Source organism: Eptesicus fuscus, chromosome 3, assembly GCF_027574615.1.
Source record: "Eptesicus fuscus isolate TK198812 chromosome 3, DD_ASM_mEF_20220401, whole genome shotgun sequence".
Lineage (NCBI taxonomy): Eukaryota > Metazoa > Chordata > Mammalia > Chiroptera > Vespertilionidae > Eptesicus > Eptesicus fuscus.
The window spans coordinates 67497407-67519353 of record NC_072475.1 but is presented as its reverse complement, the minus strand read 5'-3'; the positions used below and the strand labels follow the sequence as shown (position 1 = coordinate 67519353).

General features: G+C 47.6%; 1 protein-coding gene across 1 annotated transcript; it reads left to right on the top strand.

Moving 5' to 3' along the window:
• Positions 1-6919: 6919 nt before the first annotated feature.
• TAGLN3 (transgelin 3) lies at positions 6920-20169 on the top strand. The gene is made up of 4 exons (XM_008146591.3): positions 6920-7099; positions 8252-8426; positions 18198-18300; positions 19799-20169. Exons 1-4 carry the CDS (start codon positions 6920-6922, stop codon positions 19938-19940), a joined length of 600 nt encoding a protein of 199 aa, XP_008144813.2. The 3' UTR covers positions 19941-20169.
• Positions 20170-21947: the final 1778 nt, after the last annotated feature.

Genomic DNA, 21947 nt, shown 5'->3' with positions numbered 1-21947 from the left:
CTCCCACCTTCCTCATCTACCTCCATGGATTTCATGTAACCCTCCCTGGTTCCTCCCTGGATGCTAATCTATACATATAAAAGACTAAGTGACAGACCATACGTCCATGTGACCATCTGACCGACAGCCAGTACGTATGACGCGTACTGGAAATCTATATATATAAAAGGCTAATATGCTAAGTGTCTGTCCAGGTAATGACATCATGTAGCAATGCCCAGCTTCCTCTCCCTAGCGACTAGTCTCCTTGCAGTTTCTTCAGCCCAGGAACACTACTTGCTTTATAGCCAGGTGGAAACATTTTACACTAACCAAATGTCTGAGAAGCATTTTCCCATGCCTCATCTCATTTGATCCTCATAGAAGTCCTGGAGTAGATAGATAGGAGACTCAGTGGAATCTTATTTTCTTCTCATTAGCCAGAAAACAGAGATTTAGGAAGCTTAGAAACTTGACCCGCTGAAAAGAAGTAAGAAATGGTGGACTTTGAAAATGACTTCAGGTTTTCTCACTGCGCAGAATATAGTCAAACACTGCTGCAGTTAAATATTTTACCCTTTGTTCTCCCTGTGTGCCCTACAATAAATCTGCTTTGTGTTGATATTTACTGCTGTGTTGCTGACAATTACCTGAAAAAGAAGTTGGGGTGCTTCACTGGGCTGGAAAAAGTTTAGCTAAATCAGAAAGCGGGTCTAAATAAGCAAGTATATTATCCTATCTAATAAAAGAGAAACATGCAAATTGACCATCACTTCGCTATGCCCACCAGCCAATCAGAGCGAGTATGCAAATTAACCCAACTAAGATGGTGGCAGCCACGGAGCTGGAGCAAGCAGGAGGCTTAGGTTGGATGGAGGAAGCCAAGCTTCCAGCCAGCCCTGGCCTCCACTCAAGGCTACAAAGTTTCAATTATAGAAGATAAATAAATCCCAGATACCTGCTTCCAGCCGGCCCTGGCCTATGCTTGGGTTGCCGGGGGCATGGCAGGCCTGCACACCACCATAGGCCCCTTGCCCAGGCTGCCCCACACCCAAAGGGAACCCCCACCCTGATCTGGGACACCCTTCAGGGCAAACCCAACCCCCACCAGTGCACCAGGCCTCTATCCAATCTAATAAAAGAGTAATATGCAAATTGACTGTCACTCCAACACACAAAATGGCTGCCCCCAGGTGGTCAAAGATCCTGCCCCCATGTGGACACAAGATGGCCACCACAAGACGGCCAACAGGGGAGGGCAGTTGGGAGGGACCAGACCTGCAAGGGAGGGCAGTTGGGGGCGATCAAGCCTGCAGGGGAGGGCAGTTAGGGATGACCAGGCCAGCAGAGGAGGGAAGTTGGGGGCAACCGGGCCTGCAGGGGAGGGCAGTTGAGGGGGACCAGGCCTGTAGGGGAGGGCAGTTGGGGGGAACAACACCAGCATGGGAGAGCAGTTAGGGGCAATGAGGCTGGCAGAGGAGGTCAGTTAGGGGTGACCAGGCCTGCAGGGGAGGACAGTTGGGGGGGACCAGGCCAGCAGGGGAGGGCAGTTAGGGGTGACCAGGCTGGCAGGGGAGGGCAGTTAGGGGCAATTGGGCTGGCAGGGGAGCAGTTAGGCATCAATCAGGCTGGCAGGAGAGTGGTTAGGGGGTGATCAGGCTGGCAGGCAGAAGCGGTTAGGGGCAATTAGGAAGGCAGGCAGGCGAGCAGTTGGGAGCCAGCAGTCCTGAATTGTGAGAGGGATGTCTGACTGCCTGTTTAGACCCGATCGGGCCTAAATGGGCAGTCAGATATCCCTCGAGGGGTCCCAGATTGGAGAGGGTGCATGCTGGGCTGAGGGACACACCCCCTGTGCACGAATTTTGTGCACCGGGCCTCTAGTCTATACTAATAAAGAGCTAATATGCTAATGAGCAGGATGCTGTAACAGGCAACAACCAGGTCATTAGCATATTAGCTGGGGCATTGCTCTGGAGACGGGGCAGAAGTGGGCAGGCACCCGGAGGAGGCTGGACCATCTCATGCTGGGGAGGGCAGGGGTGAGAGCCCATAGTGCCCCCCTCACCAGTCCTTTGCCACCCACCGCTCGCACCCTGAGTACCCTGTGGCCCACCTGCCAGGGGAAGGAGCACAGTGCAGCAGGCAGGAGGCTTCCACACTCTCCTCTGGCACCATGACAGGGCTGCCGTGGTGCTGCGGAGACAGGAAGGAAGTGCGGAGGCGCCCAGAGAAGGTGGGACCATCCCCAGGCGACTGGAGGGACTGAGGTTGGGGCTTGAAGTGACCAGAGAAGGCCAGAGGGTTTGGAGGCTGGGCCAGGCACACTGGAGCTCTGCATGGACAGGTTTGGGTGTCAAGGCAGGGCTGCAGGTGGGTGGGTTGGCGGCACCGCACGATATCACGTGCTGGGCTCCTCGTGTGTGTGTGTGTGTGTGTGTGTGTGTGTGTGTGTGTGTGTGTGTATGTAAAAGGCTAAGTTGACTTGTGCATGCATGATACATATAAAGCTCTCACTGGCACCAATTGCATGCGTGTGTTTCAATCTGTCATTGTCGACTGTGAATTTAGTTGACACTTCTATTATAGAGAAAGGGCGAATAGTGATATTAAAATATTCTAATTAATTTTCTTTCAGTGTGCATGAATCCATCCACTAGTGTATAAAATAAGCTGCAAAACTGCCATTCTCCAGAGCGTTTTCTCAGTCTGTTGAGATTTTGCTTCCTGGTCATTGTCGTCAGTTTGGCTCAACTAAACTCTTATAAGACTTTTTCTTAGGCTGGACATTCTTTCATGCACAACTATATGGAGACAATAAATATAAATATCCTCAAAAACACAGGCAATATTAAAACATAGCAAAATAAATTAGTGATCTGTTTTGAGTATTTGACTTTGGTTTGTAATATAATTTATTATTTAAGTGTAAGTTTATATAATTTAATTGTTTATAGTGGCTGAATTTAAACATTGGCCCTCAAAATTCCTGGAAATTTGACCATGGGCATTTGTAACCGCACTATTTCATGATCTGGAGCCTGCCTGACATTCCAGACTAATTTTTCTTACTGTGTGTCTCTTCCCTTTAACCCTTTGCTTTGTGGATATTAGAACATTTTCACCTTCTTAATTAAGCTGCTTTTGCCACTAACATTGCCTATCCCCTTGCCTTCACCCATGCACCTGGCAAATTAGCCCCATTCATCAGGCAAACATATACTCATCTTTTAAGACTTAAAGTCATCTCACTTATAAACCTTTTCCATAATCCCCTACCCCTTTCCTCTAGGCAAAATTGTACCTTTGTACACAGTATAGTTTTAGCATGATACCTGGCTGGCACATATTGTTTACAAGTTTAGCTTGGCTACTAAACCATGTTGCCCTGTCTCATTCATTTTTTAAAATCTCAATACATGGGCCCTTAAAAACTATGTTGAAAAATTAACTATACTAGTAGGCACTCAGTAAATACAGGGTTGAGCCAATTTCCACTGTCACTTTTCCAAGGAATCAAACTTCTTTCTTTAATAACTTCCTGTGGATTTCTGGACACATCTAACCTATACCTTGCTGGCACCATATCTTCTCCAGAACCTTGAGCTCAAGCATTCACTTAAAGCACCCAGTTATCCTATCTAATAAAAGAGTAATATGCAAATTAACCATCACTCTGCTACATCTACAAGCCATGCCCACCAGCCAATCAGGAGCGAGTATACAAATTAACCCCGACCAAGATGGCTGCAGCCACAGAGCAAGCAGGAGGCTTGGGTTTCCCTGGCAATGGAGGAAGCCAAGCTTTCTGCACACCCTGGCGGGCCCAGGGCTCCACTCAAGGCTACAAAGTTTCAATTATAGAAGATAAATAAATCCCGACAAAAATGGCGGCAGCCATGGAGCTGGAGAGAGCAGGAGGCTTGAGTTGCCCCTGGAAATGGAGGAAGCCAAGCTTTCCGCACACCCTGGTGGGTCCAGGCCTCCACTCAAGGCTACAAAGTTTCAATTATAGAAGATAAATAAATCCCAACAAAAACGGCTGTGGCCATGGAGCAAGCAGGAGGCTTGGCTCTGCTCCAGGCTACAAGGTTTTAATTATAGAAGATAAATAAATCTCAGATACCAGGGCCTCCACTTGGGTTGCTGGGGGGCGTGGCTGGCCTGAAAACCACCACAGGCCCCTCGCCCAGGCCGCCCCATGCCCCAAGGGAACCCCCACCCTGATCTGGGACACCCTTCAGGGCAAACCAGCTGGCCCCCCACCTGTGCACCAGGCCTCTATCCTATCTAATAAAAGAGTAATATGCAAATTGACCATCACTCCAACACACAAAGATGGCTGCCCCTATGTGGTCAAAGATCCTGCCCCCATGTGGACACAAGATGGCCACCACAAGATGGCCAACAGGGGAGGGCAGTTGGGAGGGACCAGGCCTGCAAGGGAGGGCAGTTGGGGGCGATCAAGCCTGCAGGGGAGGGCAGTTAGGGATGACCAGGCCGGCAGAGGAGGGAAGTTGGGGGTGATCGGGTCTGCAGGGAAGGGCAGTTGGGGGGGACCCAGGCCTGCAGGGGAGAGCAGTTGGGGGGGAGCAGGCCTGCAGGGGAGGGCAGTTAGGGTCAAACAGGCTGGCAGGGGAGCAGTTAGGCATCAATTAGGCTGGCAGGGGAGTGGTTAGGGGGTGATTAGGCTGGCAGGCAGAAGCGGTTAGGGGCAATCAGGAAGGCAGGCAGGCGAGCAGTTGGGAGCCAGCAGTCTTGGATTGTGAGAGGGATGTCAGACTGCCCGTTTAGGCCCGATCTTTTATTCCAAGAGTTATTAGCATATTGAGCAGTTGAACATCCCTTGAGGGGTCCCAGATTGGAGAGGGTGCAGGCTGGGCTGAGGGACACCCCCCTCCCTACACGAATTTCATGCACCAGGCCTCTAGTTTTGTTATAATGGGAAGAAATCTTCGGGTACAAAAGATCTGCAAAGCATCGCCTGAAAAAATATAAAATGGGGGCAAATGTACCTCTTTCAGAATTGTTTCTATCTTTATTAACAAACCACTGTCTTCCTTAAAGTAATTCCAGCAACAGAGAAAGTGACATACCTTCTCTCTGGGCCTCCCTTTCCTTAGTCTGAGGTTGGAATTGCCCTTATTGCTGCCACCCATGGTACAACTCTGTGACATTCAAAATTCTGCTGACAGTTTTCCCGCCCTTTCCCTAAGCTCCAAGTCTCTGGAGAGAATTCTGTTGTCTGTAGAGCTTCTTCAACTGAGGATTCCACGCAGCATCAAGACCTTCATTAGTCAGTCAGCCCTTCTCATGCTGTTTTCTAAACTGGCTGCTCTCCTCAAAACTCCTGAATCTCCCACAACCCTTAGTTTTTCAGAATTCTGTCACCTAGGCCTTCAACTACTGACCACTAAGTCTTTTCTCAGGCACACCCACCACATATGTACTAAGTAATTAAATTTTCACTAGTCCAGGCTCCAGCCAGCAGTAGATTTTTTTGCAATACATGTATTATTTGAGGAGTCATTTCCTGCATAGCTTCTAACCAATTTCCCACAGAAACAAAGATCACCATCCCATGTACTAGAATTGCTTTATCTAATGTGCCTGAGTCAATTGATCAATTGTTCCTGAGGCAAGAATTGTACTTTATTCCTCTCAAGCACAGTACGTGACACAGGCCGACAGCTAAGTGCTCAAAAACGATTTGTTGAATGAACCAGAGAACAATTTTTTTTGGCTGTTTCTCTCACGATAAGTACCCAGAGACTTAGACAAAACCAGTAAGACTCAATCTTTACTCCCAGAAGATAAACTGCCAAATCCTTCAAAAGTTATAAAAATTTCAGGTCAACCTAAGTCTGATGATTTCTTCTGAAGTCTTGTTTGCAAACATAGTTACCACTGATAATATATTAGTTGTCCTTTACGGTTCCTTAATTAAAATAAAACCTTTACACCCTGTCCAAATCTTTTATTCCAAGAGTTCTTAGCATATTGAGCTCTTTTTAATTTATAAAACATGCTCTCGGTGTCTTTCTAGTAAAAACAGCATTAAACAGCTGCAGTCCTTGGATAAGTCAAACTGAGGCACAACAGTTTCCCACCAGGATGGAAGTTTCCGGATGAAATCTGGCTGGCAGCAGAGGAAGTTAATGGCTGTAGCTCTCAGCCCCTCCTGGCCTGTCCTGCCAGACAACTGTTCCCTCGGGCAGGGGGGGGGGGAGGGGCTTGGCAACCCCTGACAGATGGACAGCTGGCGGCATGGACCCTCTCCCAGGCCCCATCCCCAGTGCAGCTGTGCGCGGGCCTGGGATCCAAGGGGCCGCGTCCCGCAGAGGAGGGGCAAGAATCCTGCAGCTGAGAAAGAAGCTCTCAGCGGGAGGGAGGCGGCGGGCTTGACTGACAGCAGGAGAGGGCTGGTTTTTTGGAGGGCTCTTAGCAACGGCCCTGGTGTGACCTCCCCCAGCCTGGAGAAAATCGAATCAGTGCACCATTCTAGCAAAAGCCATGCAGCACAGGCAGCTGGCCGTCCAGGCGGCCTTCCTCTCTGCCTGTTAATCACCTGCTCCGTCCCATCTCAGGGTCCCCGCCTTGCCAAGTGCTACTTGAAGGAGTAAGAAACGACCACCCAGCCCCCCTGGCTGCCGGTGAATGTGAGTCCTTGTACATCATCTCGTCGGGTTGATAGGCGGGACCGAGAGGCGGGTTCCAGCGCCCCCCTCCCCCCCGGACCCGCAGGGGCTTTATTCTAGAGTCACAGGCGCGTGGCTGCGCTTTTCTTTCTTGTTTGTAGGTGAAATCCCTGTGGCTCCATTGGCTCCTTGATTTAAACCACGCCCGGTTTTCTACCCGCTTTGCTGCCGCGGGGCCGGGCGGCCCGGCCACCTCCAGCCCCGCGCTATTGTGTGGATGCCGCGCGCGTCCTCTCTTTGCAGCGATGGCTAACCGCGGCCCGAGCTACGGCTTAAGCCGGGAGGTGCAGGAGAAGATCGAGCAGAAGTACGACGCGGACCTGGAGAACAAGCTGGTGGACTGGATCATCCTGCAGTGCGCCGAGGACATCGAGCACCCGCCCCCCGGCAGGGCCCATTTTCAGCAGTGGTTGATGGACGGGACGGTAAGGACGGCGGGATCGGTCGGTGGGCAGGGGAGCCTCCGGGGCCTTCTCCTTTCAGGTGAGGCTGCGGGGGGAGCAGCTGCTGTCCGCTTGGGGTCCCCTGGGAGGGAATGGAAATGCCTTGACTTACTCGGGGTTGGAAGATCTGGGCTCCCCTACCCCCCCCCCCCCGCCCCCCCATTCCCTAGCTAGCTCAGGGCATTCTCCACCCATCCAACACAGCAGCTGCCTTCTGAGCTGTTGGCAAATCCCAAGCCCTTTTTGCTCTTCCCGTGAGAATAGAGATAAGTTATTTCCTTGAGATCGCTCCAGCCTTTTTGGTGCATCAGCTCATCTGGGGCCCCCCCTTCCCCAGGGGAATGGGTTGGTTACAGAGTAAAACAAAGGAGGGGGGAGACTAACCACCTTCCTTCCAGAGCCGTGCCCCCCGGGGTGCTCCACGTCTGTCTGGTGCCTGGAGGGGCTCTCCGGGAACTGAAGGGAATGCTTGTTTGATAACCGCTTTTCTGACCAGATGCTCCTGTGTTTGGGAAATGGGGGACCGCAGGCTCTGCTGATTCAAACAAGCCCATCTTTTTCCTTCAGGGTGTGATTGACTGTCGTTACATAACTGTTATCCCACGCTTCTGTTGGGTTGCCCAGCATTTGGGTGATAGGTATCTGGGAGGGGGGTACCCTGTTCAGCTGGTGCATACATCATTAACATATATGGGATGAGTTACTGAAGGCTGATTCGGATCGGCCTTTTGATAGCAGAAATAATCTTAGACGCTGTCATTTGACCACCCTGGGCGCCACCACTAGCTCATCCCTGCATTGAAATCGTGGCCTCGTCCCTGCACATCATTTCCTATCTGTAAATATTCTTACCCTCACCCGGAAAAAGGAAGGGAGGAGCAAGGATGGCAGGGGATTCCTGGGCTACTGGACTCACTGAGGTCAGCAGCAGCCCTGGGATGGGGCTGCCTGGGTCTTTGGGGTTTGCTATGGGAGCCTGGCCACCCAGCCGAGAGCCCATGCCTGCCGGGGGCCCAAGACTTGCCTGTGTCAAACCTCTCAGCTGTGTCCGGTGGGGGCCAAGGTTCACTCTGCATTAGCGGTGGGTAAATATTGAAGGGAAAATTGATGGTGTCCCTGCCTTTTCCCCTTCAGGTCCTGTGCAAGCTGATAAACAGCTTATACCCACCTGGGCAAGAGCCCATTGCCAAGATCTCAGGGTCCAAGATGGCTTTTAAGCAGATGGAGCAGATCTCCCAGTTCCTGAAAGCTGCAGAGACCTACGGCGTCAGGACCACTGACATTTTCCAAACAGTGGATTTATGGGAAGGTAAACAGCCCTGTGCCTTTGGGGCTATTCTCCCCTCCCATCCCCTTGCCCATCTCTTTGTGAAATCTGCTCACAGTGTTCTTCCCTGTGCCTGTGTGTGTGTTTGTGTGTGTGTGTGTGTGTTTGTGTGTGTGTGTTTGTGTGTGTGTGTGTGTTTGTGTGTGTGTTTGTGTGTGTGTTGTGTGTGTGTGAGGAGGGGGTGTGTTACCAGCTGTCACCCAGGGGTGTTGTTAGCCTCCCCTTTATGATGTTCCATTGAAAGGGGTACCCTCCTCGAAGGAAATGCACACCCCATTTCACAGCAGGGACCTCAGAACACTAAGGAGTAAACAGAGAGGAAGCTAAAAATCGTTATATGGGAGCGGTTCATTTCTGCTATCCCTCCCACATCATATTCTTTCTGAACAAAAAGCTACTGGGAGAGTGTGGGGAGTGTGTGTGTGTGTGTGTGTGTGTGTGTGTGTGTTTCTGACTCACCAGCAGTGGGACTCACAGATAAAGCCACCTGGTACAATTTGTCATTCAGTCTCAGAAATAAATAACACCTCAACCGTTTATTAAACTAGGAGCTTGGTGACTATACCTTCCAGATATGTATTCTATCAGAGAGTCTGATAAATGGTTTCTTCTTTCGCATTTGCGAATTGACTTGATTAAGAAACCTTAAGAGGCATAAAAATCATATCACATTTTAGGACATATTTAACAATCCATCATTATTGGGGGAAATGGGGTGAAATGAGACCAAATGTAGGCGCCCATCCATGCAACTGTTCACACGAGACCTGCCTGGGGACAGGAAGCCGCAGACCAGTCCCAGCAGGGTTTCCAGGTTGTCTGTGCTCTGTCCTGCTCATTGTCACTGGCTGTCATCAGTGACCCAACCAGTAGGATGCTTGGGGCATCGACCCAAATGGTTCTGCTGGCAGTGAGAATGGGGTAACTTTCCTGTGATCAATAGACAATGAGATTTTAAGGGACAGTCAGATGATGGTTGAAATATATTTCTAGCAGAACACTATGCTACTAAACAACTAATAAAGAAACTGTTGCCTCCTTAGTCCTCACAGCCTACTCTATGTTAGGCAGAGAGCTGGCATTTCCTGCTTCACTCACAGACGAGTCGTTAAAATCCTAAGATGCCTGTCATAAGATTCCTTGTGTTTGCCATTACTTGGAAAACTGGGTATCCAGACATTCAGGCCAGGCCATTGACTTCATGGGCACGTGCCTCCAAATCACTGTGGAATGCCACAGTTGATACTTTCTTTTTAGATCAAAACTGTGATGAGTTTCCCCAGCTAATGAAGATAGCTACTGCTTATTGATATTTTCCTATGCACTAGGCAAGGTTCAAGGGCTTTACTACATGCTGCCAATCAATTCTGCTACAGTTCTATGAAGTAAAAGTTATTAATTTGCCCATTTCATAAATGACAAAACTGGAGCTTGCCCATGATTGCATGTGTTCATCATTTGGCTGGCTGGTAATGAGCAGAGAGAGCTCAGGACTCAAACTCAATCTTTCTGATGCCAAAGAATAAGGCCTTAACTAGTCTGCCATGCCACACTTCGGCCAGTAGGCTGTTGCCTTCACTTAGACTATGAGTGAGCTATTGAGTCATATGATGATGAATGAGGCTGAAAAGGAGGAGAATGAGTCAGAGCTGTGTGGGACGAAAGGCTAGAGCCCCTGCACAAACTAGGGGGTTTGTGTAAAGGGAAGGGGCCCCCATGACCTTCCCTCCAAGTACAGGAAGTGTAGGAGGATGAAGAACCTGGGAGGTGTATGAGAGGTGTGTCTCCCTAGGGTGCTTTTCTGACTTTCCATTACTGAGGATGCTTTGCTCACCTTTCCCCCTTTTCCCAAGACTGTGCAGATGAACTTTTACACTCAGGAGGTGCTGACAGTGATGGGGGAGGGAGAGCAGGTGTTGGTCTATACCACCTCCCCAGCCCTGTGTGTTAGATACCTCTTAGGGAAGAGGGAGGTTGAGAGGCATGAGATAGGGTAGTGGACAGGTGGACTCCAGGACAGGTTAATGCTCCTAGAAAAAGCAAACAAGGCAGACACGGAGGGGTCTCAACCTCAGGCAGAAGAAGGATGGGGCTTTACAGGAATTAAGGGAGGAAACCCACTCCTGAGGTACTGTGGCTGCCCTACTGCAGGTAAGGCCATGCAGCAGGTAGGGATAGCTGGCCATAGGAAAGCAGTGTGTAGGAGTGTCCAGATGGCCTCTAGCGTCCCCAGGGTGTGGTGGCCCTCTCCGTGGAGGGGTAACTGAGAACTGAATTTCAGGGAGACTCATTCTAAACCTTAGAGGAGGTACTTGACATCCCCCAAGATCACTGTCTGAAGCTCAGGCCAGAGCTGGTTTCTATGCAACGGAGTAAGAGGTGGGAAGGTAGGTTGCTTTAAGCAGAGAAAGGGAGAGGGGCAGTGGCCCTAGAAAACCCAGTAGTGAGCCCACAGTATGGCACGTGGACTGAGCAACCGAGGCTGGGTCCTTTCTGTAAGAGCTGGTTGTCATTCTTGAGTTTGGGGATGAGTATGCAGGCATTAGAGGGATGCTGTGAGGCGCGGTTAGTGTGTCTATGTGTGTATGAGCGTGCACGTGTTTGTATACAGAGCTATTGGACTAGCCATTTGCTTAGCTTAGTGCCACATTCCCCCTGCTATTCTACACCCTGACTGAGGTTTTCAGTTTACTCACATTCACTCCTGATTCTGCCCACGTGGCCCTGGCTCTTGCAGGTCCAGCCTTCCTTGCCTGAGTACTTCTCTTCCTCCTCTGCATGCATGTTATGCTCCACACTGCTCAGCTCCCTTCCCCTCTGCCCGGCATCTCTCCAAGGAGGGCTCATCCTGCCCATAGCTGCCCGGTGACTCTGTGCTGCTATTATGTTGCAGACATATAGAGCCTGGAGCCCAGGCTTGCCAAATGCCTTCTATTTAGGCTTCAGTTATCTAGTCAGGCAGAGGCTCCAGATGTACCCACTATCCTGAAAACCCTTTTAGATACAACGTGAAATGTTTGAAATGGAACGGGGGCACCAGAATGAAAGGTTCTGGATTTTAAAAAGGAACCCAGGGCTGAATGGTCCAGAAAACAACCCATTCACAGGGATGTTATAGACAAAACTAGTAAAGTTCCCTGGGAGGGAGCTGGTGATGCCGAAGGAGTAAGGCCACTTAGAGCATGGGAGGGGACTGGGCAAGTCTCTCTTCAACGAGAGAAGCTGAGTGCCTGGTTGGTGACTTTCAGGGAGGGCCACTGGAAAGGGCAGGGGTAGGGCAGGGATGGGGCTGACTCAGCTGTCTGTGACTCAGAGGAGAGCAAACTGGAGGTTAGATTTCAGCATCTTCAGAGGGAAAGGGGGAAGGAGAGAAAGGGATGAGGAAGAAAAGTGTGTGTGTGTGTGTGTGTGTGTGTGTGTGTGTGTGTGTGTAAAAGAGAGAGAACATGTGAGAGTTAGTGAGTATGCTGGTCAGACAGACCCAAAGAACACTTATCCTGGAAGGTAGTCCAGTGAGTCAGAAATTAGACTGTGGTTCAAAGCTCTGCTCCATCATGTATCAATTAACTTTTCTAAGCTTCGATTTCCTCAGCTGTAAATGGGAATAATCATATCTACTTCACAGGGTTGACATGGGGAGTAAGTGAGATAATGCGTGAGCAGTGCTTAGCATAGTGCCTGGCAATAATAGCACATAATAAATGTAAAAATTACTACTGTGATTGGCCTGGCCTTTTTTTTTTTTTTTAAGACTAATACAAAATGAGAGTACAGGAGCAAGGCTGGAACGGCACAAATTTTATCTTGTAACAAATGGATTCCATTAATGGCTTTACACCGAAGCTGGTAGGGTTACCTGGATGACCTTTGCCCTCATTTGTCTGCCATTCCTCAGTAGGGAGGGGCGGGCTTTGCAGGTCACCTTACTGACTTTTTCCCACCTTCTGGCCATTACCCTCCTTTTTTAAAAAAAATATTTTTATTGATTTCAAAGAGGAAGGGAGATGGAGAGAGAGATAGAAACATCAATGATGAGAGAGGATCATTGATTGGCTGCCTCCTGCACGCCCCCTAATGGGGATCGAGCCTGCAACCCGGGGATGTGCCCTTGACCGGAATCAAACCTGGGACCCTTCAGTCCAGAGGCCGATGCTCTATCCACTGAGCCAAATCAGCTAGGACCTGGTTATTATCCTCTTGATGTCTTTCCCCAATTTCAGATCCAGAAGATCTCAGCACAGTGGAGCCTGGGAGCCAGGTAGATGGGTTGAAACATTTTAACTATATCCTAGTTGTGTGACCTTGTTTGAACTGCTTAGCTTCTCAGAGCCTCAGTTCCCTTCTCTATAAACAGGTCTAGCGCCTTCCTCAGAGGGTTCTTGTAAGGATTAAATGTGTAAAATGCCTAGCACAATGCTGGCTTCTTTCCCCTACTCTAAGTCCCTTGACGACTAACCTTTGCATAACTATGTGGTGAACATTACACATGTAGAATTCTAGAATGTCAGAGCAGGCAAAGACTCAAAGATCAATCAAATCTGATTACTCTTCTCAGTGATTTTACTGACGATGAACCAGACACATGGGTTTGCCCTGCCTCCCTGTTCCCCCTCCCGGATGGCTGGCAGTTAGGGGGGAGGTGGGCTTTACATCCGGAGGTGGAGTGCCTGGAAAGTCCAAATATATTCTCTGAGGAGGTGTCACTGCATGTGTCATTCCTCAACAGCAGAGCAAAGAGACATTCACCCAATTTGAGAGATATTTTGGGATATTGTGAGGTGCCTGCAGTGACTCGAGATATCACAGATGCCTCCTGCTTGAAGCCTCCTTTTCGATCCGAACAGCATTTCTTACAAGTGCTGCTCCCAATTGTGTTTGGCTGGTGTTTCCTCTGGCGGGGGCTCTCAAACTCCAGCATGCATCAGAACCGCCCTGTTAAAACACATTGCTGGGCCCAGCCCCAGAGTTTCTGAGCTATTATGTGTGGGGTAGGGCCTAGGCATTTGCGTTTCTTACCAATTCATAGCTGACACTGCTTCTGCTGCTCTGGGAACCACTGCCCTAGAGAGTTTCTCCAGGGAGACAAGCAACAAAAATTAATTGAATTCACAGTGCAAGCCCTGCCTCCCCTCTGACGTTTCTCCATTGACTATAGCAAGCTTTCCTCCACCTTGAAAGGAGAATTGGGGCCTATGCCTAAGTTACTACTCAGGGAAATAAGAAATGACTCCTCCTTCCACTGATTGCTTTCTCTCTAAGTCCCAGAAAGGTGAAAAAAGTTAGTAATCTAGGAGTAGCAAAGGATGAGTCAAAACTGATGTAATATGGAAGAAGCTTTGGAGCAGAATTTTGACCTTAAGACTGGGTTTCAGTATTGAAAGTAGAATGTCCAACTCAACTTTCTCCGCCAATGTGACGTTTCTCTGGCTTTTTTTTTTTATTTTTACTGTTCTCTTTATATTTTTCTTTTCAGATACATGCATAATCTATCATGAAAGTAATAAAAAAAAAAAAACAAAAAAACAAAAACAAAATCTTTGTTCTAGTATCTTTAGGGTAATGGACCTTGAACTTTGTGGGCATTAAGAATCCCTGAGGTTGGGCCAGGGGGGCCTTACAATGCAGAACCTTGGCCCCGCTCCCCAGCGATTACCATTTGGTAGTTTGGAGTGGGAGAAAGACCACACTTAGAGAAACACTGTTTTGTGATAATGCAGTAAACAGGGAACACTCTCTTGTCAAGTAGAAGTGGCAGTCGATATCTGAGGCTCTCTGAAAAGTTTTGTTGGTGAGACAGGGAAGCTACTGGGCCACCATCTTTTTTCACAACTTCAAGTTCTAATTAGCTTCCCCTGTGATAGGGGGCTAGAGGTAGCCTGATTAAAACTCCCAGCTGTCAGTATACACTTGGCCACTCCGCTTTCATGTGTCTCTACCCTTCTTTGTCCAAGGTCTCATTCTTCTTTTTATGTTTTATTTGTGTTAATTCTCACCCGAGAATATTTTTTTCCCAGTGATTTTTTTTTAAAGAGAGAGTGAGAGGGAGGGGAGTGGAGAGAGAGAAAGGGAGAGGAAGAAAGAGAAACATCGATGTGAGAGACCAAGGCTGGGAAATGAACCTGGGACCCTTTTGGTGCTCGAGCCAGTGCTCTATCCATTGAGCCACACTGGCCAGAGCAGAGGTCTCATTTTTAGATCACCATTAGGAGTCAGTATCATTTCTGCTCTTGAGCATCTAGAAAATTCCCAGCACTTAGTTGGTACTATTCTTCTTCCCCGCACCCCCCAACTTGGGAGAATAGCCTTGAGCAGTGGTTTTCAAATGGTCTTGCCACAGTATCCAGGGATAGCTTTTAGGGAGCAAAGGGATTCCAAGCTCCCAGGCCTCTGAGCTGGCTCACAGCTTGGAACAGAGCCCTTCAAATTATTGATTTTACTATTTGACTTTGTAGAGGATATCTCTGAAGGAAGGAGTTATTGCTTAACAAATATTATTTAGTACTTACCAAATGCTAGACATTGTGATTTTTTAAGAAATTGAAAACCAAATAACTGGAGCAGTGCTTGCCTATCCAATCTGGCTGCATTGGAATCGCCTCAGGAGATTGTCCCAGAATCTGAATTTTTAAGGTTTGCAGGTAATTCTGATGATCAGTCTCATTGGGAGCCATCAGGTGAAACCCGAGTTTCTCAAACTTGCCTGTTGGAGTTTATTAAAAATATAAACTGCTAGGCCTCACCCCAGGCCTGTCGAATCAGTCTCCCCAGGGAATGACCTCAAAATTCATATTTCTAAAGAGACCCCTGCACCGTCCCATAAATCATCCAAGAAGCTCTCGCCCTGAAGCAGGGTTTGTTCTCGGCAGATGTTGCACTGGGTGGTGACACAGCAGTTTAGCTTTCCCTGCTTTCTACCTGGCACACTTCACAGATACTGCTTCATCTCGCTGCTCCTTTAGACATTTAAACATTTGACCCCCCAGTGACAGGGATCAGCCTCCACCAACAGCCCCTTCCACCCACAGCCCTTGATCTGGGCTTCGGAGCTGGTAAGGGAAGTGCGGCCTGAGTGCTGGAATTCTTCCCAGGAGCATCTACCAGAAACGAAACCACACATGACAAGAAACAAGCTAGACACCAACTAGTTACAGACACAGATTTCTGTTCATGGCGTTATTTAGAATCTGGACAATACCTGACTTGAACTGCTTTTTCTTGCTTCAATCTTATTTGAGTTGATACCTGGAGAAATTATTTCAGACAAAAACACTCAAGGACTTAGCGCCATTCGTGGCTGGTGCCTTTGATCTTGTGGGGTCCAAGAACTGTGGCCAGTTTTCTCCTCCCAGTGCGTTCTCTCTGGCCTGGCACTGAAGCAGCCACTGCCATACCTTCGGATCATCCCCGAACACCGAGGCAGGTGCCTCAGCCAGCCTGCGATGGGGACCCGTGTCAGGTGGCTTAGTGGACGGTTTGTGTGCTTTATTTTCAGACACCAGAGCTAAAGCCAGGCCCTGGTTTACTTGGTGGGTGAATCAAGTTAGTTAATATCCCTGGATTCGTTTTTCTATCAATACATTGGGAGGAATAACATCAATTCTATGGAGTCGATGTCACGTATGGTAAAGTGTCTGGCCTATAATTTATATCAAATCTTTTGCCTTGGGAACTCTCTTAAGGAAAACCTTTCTATGTTGTTCCTATCGACTGCCTCCTTTTCTAGCTTCTTTGGCCCCAATCGTGTAGTTGCTTCCTTTTCCATTCTCTGGGATGGAGGTGGAGAGGTCTTTATAGTTCTAGATATCTTCCTTTTACCCCCAACTTAGTTCCCTCCATCCTTTCTGGGTTCATGTAGCATATACTTTAGCCATCTACCTGAAGGAGGCTGGGTCTATGGTTAACAGAGCTTGCTTCTGCACCCATGGCTCCAGCAGAGTGTCTGTGGCTGAGTTGCTGGCTGCCAAGCTCCACAAATTCCCGGAACCTGGACATGCAAACCATCAGAAACATCCCCAGTGTGCTCATTGTACAGAGTGGAGATGTGTGGTTCACCCTAATCTTCCTAAGCCTCCCTGTGCTTAATCATTTCTCTGGGTTCTCTTTAATGACTCACTACTTAACCACAGATCCTCTCCCTCTCTCTTCCCAGAGTGGTCCTTCAGAACAGCATCGCCGCGGTTCTATTTTTTTTTTTTAATATCCACATATCCTACTATTCAGCGACAATTACAGAAATGTTTTTTTTATCTGCAGAAGAGAAAAATCATGCTAATAACCACATCTGTATTTCCTCTTTCTTAATTCTCAGTATTCCTTGTGCTCTCTTCCTTCCCTCCGCTGCCCAGATTCTCCATTCTCCACCATCTCAGCTGTCCCTTGAGTCTTGGGGACTCTACATTAAGCGCATTTTATCCCTGTATCCATTAACCAGTCCCACAGGGCCTCAGGATCCAGGAAACTGCCCATGGTTAATGGGACGGAGGAGAGAAGGATCTGCTGTCTCTCTCATCTTTGAATAAATGGACATCCTGAACTGGACTTCCTCTGTAGGCCTTAATTGCTTATTTTATTAGAGTTGTACTCCATTCTCACTTCCCGTCTGCCTTTCCCCCAGAACTCTGTATTTCCCAGTGACTGCGCGCCAGCAGTTGGGCTGGAGAGCCCACAGATGGCTCTCTCAGCCTGACGAGAGCCTTTTAATCTTTGTCCTTTAACTTTCCCCACTCCCCAGCAGGCTGCATGCTGCCTTCATTTCTGACCCTGTGCCTTTAGCTTTTGCATTCCAAACTTGGCTCGTATGGACCTTGGATCTGGTTTTAAATTGCAGGGCTAATCACACAGCAGCATCTTTCTCAGTACAAGACATGTTAGTCAACTGGAAGGGAGGAAGGGAGAAAAGATGGGAGGAGCAGGCTGACCTGGAGGGTCTAATTGCCTTCTCCGTAGGTTAAGGGTCCCTGGCTATCTCAGCTAACAGTGCTTCCCCTCCCATAGACCTCTTTCACTCTCTCTCTCTCTCTCTCTCTCTCTCTCTCTCTCTCTCTCTCATGCACGCTTGCCTACCACTTATTTATTGTCTCCATTAACTCCTTCAAGCAGCACAAAATAAAGGGTCTCTCATCTGTGTCACTTGAGTGCTTCTGTGTTGATTTGTTTTTCTTCATTTGCCAGGCCTCCAGCCCAAACAGCCATGTGAATACTCAATTTGATGCACATGGGTGATTTTAGATCCTTTTAACCCAGATAAAGTGAAAGAGAGACGCCACCTGGGGTTTGGTGCAGTTAATCCATCCAACCAGTTTCTTTCCAGTCTCCTTTTCTCTTTCCGTCCTGAGGAAAATCCTCTTCCGTAATCCAGCACACCAGTCTGCCACAGGACTTCTCCGTGCCACAGCCAGCAGAACCCACCCAGGCCAGGGCCTCTGCTCAGAGTGGGGACATACCTAGACCTGAGCTGATAAGTGTTTGGAGTGTCTGATTCATACAGCAACTCTGCACGGGTTAGAAACTGGCATCTCTGGTATGCATCATATAGAAAAGAATGAGCCCGGTGTTTCTTTTATTTGTTTCTTTCTGAGAGGTTGGGCTATGCTTGTCTTCAGGCCACTTTGAGAAGTATTTGCTATTCCTGTCCCCTGAATGTGATTGCCTGCAGCCTCTTATCAGAACTTCCTTCCCGGAGGTCCAGCCCCCTCTTTCCGGATTCCTTGGCCCTGACACATGCTTGGCTTGAATCTCTTCGTTGGTTTCCAGGGAAGGACATGGCAGCTGTGCAGAGGACCCTGATGGCTCTAGGCAGCGTTGCAGTCACCAAGGATGACGGCTGCTACCGGGGAGAGCCATCCTGGTTTCACAGGTAAAATCCTTTCTCGGGCCTGCTGGAGCACAGGTTGACTTTAACGAAGGGAGCATCTGAAGCCATGTAGTTCCCGGAGGCTAGTTCAACACAAAGTCCCTAGGGACAAGCACTCCTGGCCCCACAACTGAGTCCCCCAGAGCAAGGGAAGACCAATGCTGATGTTCAGGCCATCATCTCCCCCAGGGCAGAAATGGTCAGGCCTTTCCTACCATTGTTTCCAGGTTCTGGTCCTTCTGAGATTGAGCAGGACTAGATTGCTTTTCTCAGAGGTGGCTTGATGTCTGAACTTGGTTTTATCATGACCCATGTAGCCCTGAATCAAACTAATATCTATTCTCTCTCTCTCTCTCTCTCTCTCTCTCTCTCTCTCTCTCTCTCTCTCTCTCCCTCTCTCTCATCTATCTCTCTCTACATATCTATCTATCTATCTATCTATCTATCTATCTATCTATATCTATCTATCTACATAATGAAGGGAAATATGTACTATTTGCCTGAGACAGTGGTTAATTCCTGGTGTATTTATTAATAGCACTCTCAGAAGTGGCCTGGTCTGAATAATAAATTATACAGTCACGTCAGTAAAGGGCCTTCTCCTAAGGAGATTTGTTTTGTTGTTGTTTTTTTCAGGAGTTGGGGGTAGCAAGGGAGCTGAAACTCCACCTAATAATTCAGTGGGAGATGAAGAGAAAAGAAAATGTTGTACCAGTTAACTGACTCTTCATTTCCCTAACCCCCTTTTCTTCTTTTTGACGGTTATAAAAAGGTGCAAGTCTGTGTTATTTTAAAAAGAACTTGGTCTGAAAATCACCCAGATATTGGCCAGTTGAAATCCTGGTTTCAGTCCTAGTTTTATTAATGACCTTCCATGGTCTCTATGGCGCCCACAGCCAAAATTAGTTACTATCTGGCCCTTTACTGAAGTTTGCTGTCTTCTTGTCTAGAGTAAGAAATTTCCCCTTTATAACTTCTAGGTCCTTCAGCTCTAAAATGGAACTTTAACCCTTAGCCTTTACAGGGAAGGGTGGAATGGGATTAAGGACATGTTTTGTAAGAAGAGCTGGTTTTAATTTTCATAAGGGTTTGAAGTAACTGTGAGAGAGAGGGTGACAGAAAAGTTATCCGAGAGTGAAGTCCCCAGAGAGGCAGCTACTGATCTTGGCTGGAAATTCTAGAAAAACATCTGGGCTTCCAAGGAGTAAGAGCTCATGCATCATGGCAGGGCTTGCTTGTGGTAGAACCGTAACTCAGGGTGGGTCCATTGCTTAGGGTGTGGCCATAGCTCAGGGTAGAACCACAGCTCAAGGTGGGACCATTGTTCAGGATAGAAACATAGTCCAGTGTAGGGCCACAGTTCATGGCCAGACTGTAGCCTAGGATAGTGCTTGCTCTTATATCCGGTGACCGTCCCCACCAAAGCCTGTCTAACTACATATCTTGGGAAGGGTTTGAAAACTGTCAGAATGACATTATTCCATCTCACTCCCTCTGCCAGGAAAGCCCAGCAGAATCGGAGAGGATTTTCAGAGGAGCAGCTTCGCCAAGGACAGAATGTGATAGGCCTGCAGATGGGCAGCAACAAGGGCGCCTCCCAGGCGGGCATGACGGGGTACGGGATGCCCAGGCAGATCATGTGAGGCGCTGCATCCTGTCCCCAGTAGAGAGGACGGATGTTCCACACCACGGTCTCTATGACAAAGAAATAGTTAGTCACCTTCTGACCTTTCTCAAAGCCTCCTGTCCCTGGTTTTTGCAAGTGCTGCATTTCTGCTGAGAATCCGCGTTGCCTACTGCTGCCACCTTCTGTTCATTTAGAACTATGCAAAGACTCCGCTTCCTCCCCCTCAGCTCCTTCTTTGCCCTCAAGTCTCCGTTTGTCTGATTATTTATTTATTTATTTCCCCAAATTTTCCCTTCTCAACTTATAGAACACACCAAATAAACAAATTAGTCTTATGTCTTAAAGTGTAAAGTTCATTTTTTTTTATTTTTTTTTTTTTTGTCTTAGGGACGTTGCAGGTAGGACTGATTCCTATTTCACTCAAGTGGACACTAGGATAGAATTAAGCTGTAGCTGTAACTGTGCAAATAGAGCTTAGCTTTGAGGAAGCTCTTACAAGATTGTAATGTTTATCTCTGAAATTGTAGTAGACAATTGAGAAATAGTTTTGCCCACTCTGAGAGCCCAATGTCATGAGTTCAAGAATAAGGTCTTTGACCCCCACATATTTTTTGAGTACCTACCTTGTTCTTATTATTCTAGACTCTGTGGGGAATGAGCAAGCCAAAACCCCAGTTCTTAAGGCCCTCTCTATAGAAGCCCAGGAAGTGTCTGACGGGTGGGTGGTTTTATCAAACGGATGGGTGATGAACAGCTGAAGGAATGAGCAGCTTTCACTTCTCTAGCAATAATCTTTTCCCTGCAGGCCAGACCCTGAGTCTGATGATGACATTTATACAGTTTTTTCATCAGCTAGGAGTGATAGGCAATGCAGATTGCTTGTTTCTAGTTATTGTAGGGTCTAAACCCCTAAACTACTGCCTAAGACTGAGTTCTAGCAAGGATTGGGTAGGATTTAAAGATTTTTCTCCTCCACAGAAAAATTAAAAAGGCAAATTAGTCTGGGGACCACCAATTCATCTCATTTTTGGTACCAGTAGAAATGGGGCGGGGGGAGGCAAAGCAATGCATTTAAGAAAACAAGTAAGATCTTTTATCCATATACTGAATTGTTAATAAATAAGAAAAGATAAAAATAAATGAAATTATAAACATTACTAAACTCTGTTTAGGTGGTGGTTTTTCAGACGGAGTTCTTTGCAGTTCTAAGTTTCCATAGAGATTTCTATGGGATCCACATGGCAGGGGAGGGCAGGGCTGCTGAGGAGGCAGAATCCTGGGTCCTCAGTCCTTCTTCAATCAAGGCACTGCTGATCTTACCTATTTTATACATTAAGACTCAGCAGAAGATTTTGAAAGACTTTCTGCTAATTCTCTCTTAGTGACTTGTTCTAAGGCATTATTAACTAATGTCTTAATATAGCATTCTTTTTTTCCCAATTATTTATTCAAAACTGTCCTATCCTAGTAATCAGCAAAAGCCATCTATGTGCTGAAGATATGAAAATGAATAGAAAACCATCCCTGTCAATCAGTCAGTCAACAGAGTTTATTGAGTCCTTAATATAGGTTGTCCCAAAAAACGTATACACACTAACAGCTGGTAACTCAATTGATGTTTCTTTCTTTTCAGATTTAACCGATTGGAATTGATAATTATTCAAAATGTGTATACATTTTTTGGGACACCCTGTATATTTAGGGAACTGTATTAGGTACTAGGGGAAACAAAGAAATACTCTTTTTTTAAAAAAATATATTTTTTATTGATTTTTACAGAGAGGAAGGGAGAGGGATAGAGAGTTAGAAACATCGATGAGAGAGAAACATCAATCAGCTGCCTCCTGCACACCCCCTACTGGGGATGTGCCCGCAACCAAGGTACATGCCCTTGACCGGAATCGAACCTGGGACCCTTCAGTCTGCAGGCCAACGCTCTATCCACTTAGCCAAACCGGTTAGGGCAAGAAATATTCTTAATTGAATGAATTTGTAGTTTATTTGAGTGAACAGAATATAACCT